The following is a 2,843-nucleotide window of genomic DNA, read 5'->3' as shown; positions in this document are numbered from 1 at the left end:
TCTTATGTTCATTAATAATTGGTCCACCACTGGCCCTTAAAAAAGATTTGGCACTGACCACTTCAGTCATTATTTTACCTCGCATATCAAGGTCAGTCCACGCTTTGCTTACTTCCTCAGGTCAATGAAGTCAGATAAACGTTGACTTTACTGACCTTCACTACTAATAGAGATAGTATAATTATTATTATTATTATTATTATTATTATTATTATTATCATTATTATTATTATTATAACTGGATCACTAAACATGTAAGGGTATACAGCACCTAGGAAATGGATGGCAATCAGAATTTACATAAGGAAATGGAGGGTAGCTGCAATTCCCTGGAGCAAGAGTCCCATACCAGTTGAAATGGTTTATTGCCAATGGAGAAAAAGTCCAAGTTGCAGAATCTTTAACTGGGATGCTTTGTAATCAAGTCATGACTTACCAAGAGTTTTATCTGTAACTTGTATCTTTGTATTGCATAAATGATAATATTCGATACTAACAAGTTGATGAATAAGGCACATGAGTAACACTCGGGTTTTTTATTACCGATCCTTTTCTCCCCTTCCCCACAGCAGGCTTTTTCGGTCTGATACTGACGAATATAACTCTGGCTGAGGGACTGTTCACCTCAAAATCATGTCTACTGTCTCTAGTGTTATATTCGACTGAAGAAGCCTTCTCTGCAGGCAAAACTTGTCCTTCGTCATTATGCAGCTCTCTTACAAGCATCAAGTTACAAGTATTAGCAGTGTGGGTAACTATGGTAGTTAACTCTGCCGAGCTTCATCAACCACCTCATCCTTGTGGAAAGAAAAAATACTGAGGGTTATGTTAAGATTTCTCGCTACCAGGGACTTTATCATTTCACTTCATTATTTGATAACGTTCCTGGTTGTCGAGAAATCTTCTCAATTCGAGGATCTGATTTACATCACTCAAAATTAATACTTTTGCTCTGAATATTTATTTTAGTATTTTAAAAAAATGGTAATGTGCACAATTGATAAGAGGAGTAGTTTAGCCATAGTATCCATAGCTGCCATATCCTCGTCCGAAGCCTCCGAATCCGCGGCCGAATCCTCCAAACCCTCCAAAGCCGCCCAGGCCTCCATAGCCTCTCAAGTAACCAGGATCAGCTTCAGGCTCAGCAGCAGCCTCAGCAATAGGCTCAGCGCTCCTCTTTCCACGATATCCATAGCCTCCATATCCTCCTCTCAAGCCTCCAAAACCTCCGAAGCCTCCAAAGCCTCTAAAGCCACCAAAACCTCCGAAGCCTCCCCGGTAACCAGGCTCGGCATCTGGGGAAGGTGCAGCGCTTGTGGCAGCCAAGCAGAATGTGGCCAAGACGGCAACAGTGACCTGTTGGATTGACATGAACATTTACTTTATATCTTATTTTAATTATCTTTTAAGTACTAGTCTTTCGTGACGATAAGTTGTCAAATCACAGTGAAAAAAGCAGAGGAGTGTTTATAGAAAATATAATTACTTGGCCAAAAGTTTCTTCTGCTTGTCAACATAGGTACATACACCTCACTTATTTATTTTAATATTTTTAAAGAGTTTCGCTTCCTTAAAAAGCCAGAGAAAAACAAATATAATTCACAACTGTAGTAATGACTGGTTTATACATAGAAATTAATTATGCTGAAAACATTGTCAATATTGACTAATGGATATAGCTCATGAGAATATATTCTAAGTTGGCGTTAAGCCTATCCCTAACACAAATGTAGAAAAATTGTTCTTACTGTATACTTCCACTAAAAAAAATTATTTTTTTTATCTATTACTGGGAACTACTTGAGATAGATGCTGTAACTTACAAGGGAGTTCATGGCTCAAGAGTATGTGACGAATGTGAGAACCTGGAGGAAGGGCTTCCTTTTATATCACGTTGGAATAAGACCCGCCCACACTGTCACTGTTCCTGCATTTTCAAGGACATGACACTTCGCTCTCTCTCTCTCTCTCTCTCTCTGTCTGTCTCTCTCTCTCTCTCTCTCTCTCTCTCTCTCTCTCTCTCTGTCTCTCTCTCTCTCTCTCTCTCTCTCTCTCTCTCTCTCTCTCTCTGTAATTTTTTTACACAGGGTTTGACAAGGTTAAGGATCCCTAGTTTCATTGACAAGCTATTTACAGGTTAAGGATTCCTAACTTTATTTACAAGCTAGAAGCTGTTACCTACATCAGCTCATTTGAAAGCATTTTTATTGTTATGAGACATACAAGTAGGGAACAGGATGAAGTTGGAGCCATCTGTGGGCCAGCATTTTCAACTGATCAACTGACGTTATCTCGTTGACATCATTATGCTGTACGAATATGTTACATACTCGAGTCATCCTGGGTATATATGATCTCAGATGGAGTGATGTTCTTGAGAAGGGTACAGCCAGAGTGAAGTTGCTGTTTTCTGCCCATCTTGTGGTATAAAAGCTTGTTTCACGCTGTCCTCGAAGTGGATCCAAGTGTGGTACTTTGACAATATTGGCCTTCTACATAACAGTAAGGCCACCCATACCCCTCCTGTGTTGAAGGCTCTGCTGAAATGACAAATCTATCCAGGATGGGCCCAGGCAAGAGATGAGACCCCTTGCTCTGTTCTCCACTCTGTCAAGCAGTCACAGATGAGAGGGGGGGGGGGCAGGCGAACCAAGAAAGTGGAGAGTACTCAAGGCGTGAGCGTACTTGTGCCTCGTACAAGATCTTGCAAACCCTGCTGTCAAGCAGATGCGAGATACGGCAAAGTGCTGTAAGTTTCCTGGCCGCCTTGTTTACAAGATTTGCAACGTGGTTTTTCTTGGTCAGTTTGGAGTCGAATTTACCCCATGGATATCAACTTCTTC

The 2,843-nt window shown here is 40.8% G+C and overlaps 1 protein-coding gene across 1 annotated transcript; it reads right to left on the bottom strand.

The window, feature by feature from the left end:
* Positions 1 to 538: 538 nt before the first annotated feature.
* LOC138855040 (neuropeptide-like protein 29) lies at positions 539 to 1,882 on the bottom strand. The gene is made up of 2 exons (XM_070101791.1): positions 1,824 to 1,882; positions 539 to 1,356 (listed from the first exon to the last, which is right to left on the bottom strand). The coding sequence occupies exons 1-2, from the start codon at positions 1,833 to 1,835 to the stop codon at positions 1,015 to 1,017; spliced, it is 354 nt and encodes a 117-aa protein (XP_069957892.1). The 5' UTR covers positions 1,836 to 1,882; the 3' UTR covers positions 539 to 1,014.
* Between the last annotated feature and the right edge of the window lie 961 nt (positions 1,883 to 2,843).

The sequence above is a fragment of the Cherax quadricarinatus genome, chromosome 79, assembly GCF_038502225.1.
Source record: "Cherax quadricarinatus isolate ZL_2023a chromosome 79, ASM3850222v1, whole genome shotgun sequence".
NCBI classification, from domain to species: domain Eukaryota; kingdom Metazoa; phylum Arthropoda; class Malacostraca; order Decapoda; family Parastacidae; genus Cherax; species Cherax quadricarinatus.
Note: the sequence above shows the minus strand (reverse complement) of the source record. Positions and strands in the feature narration are given on the sequence as shown.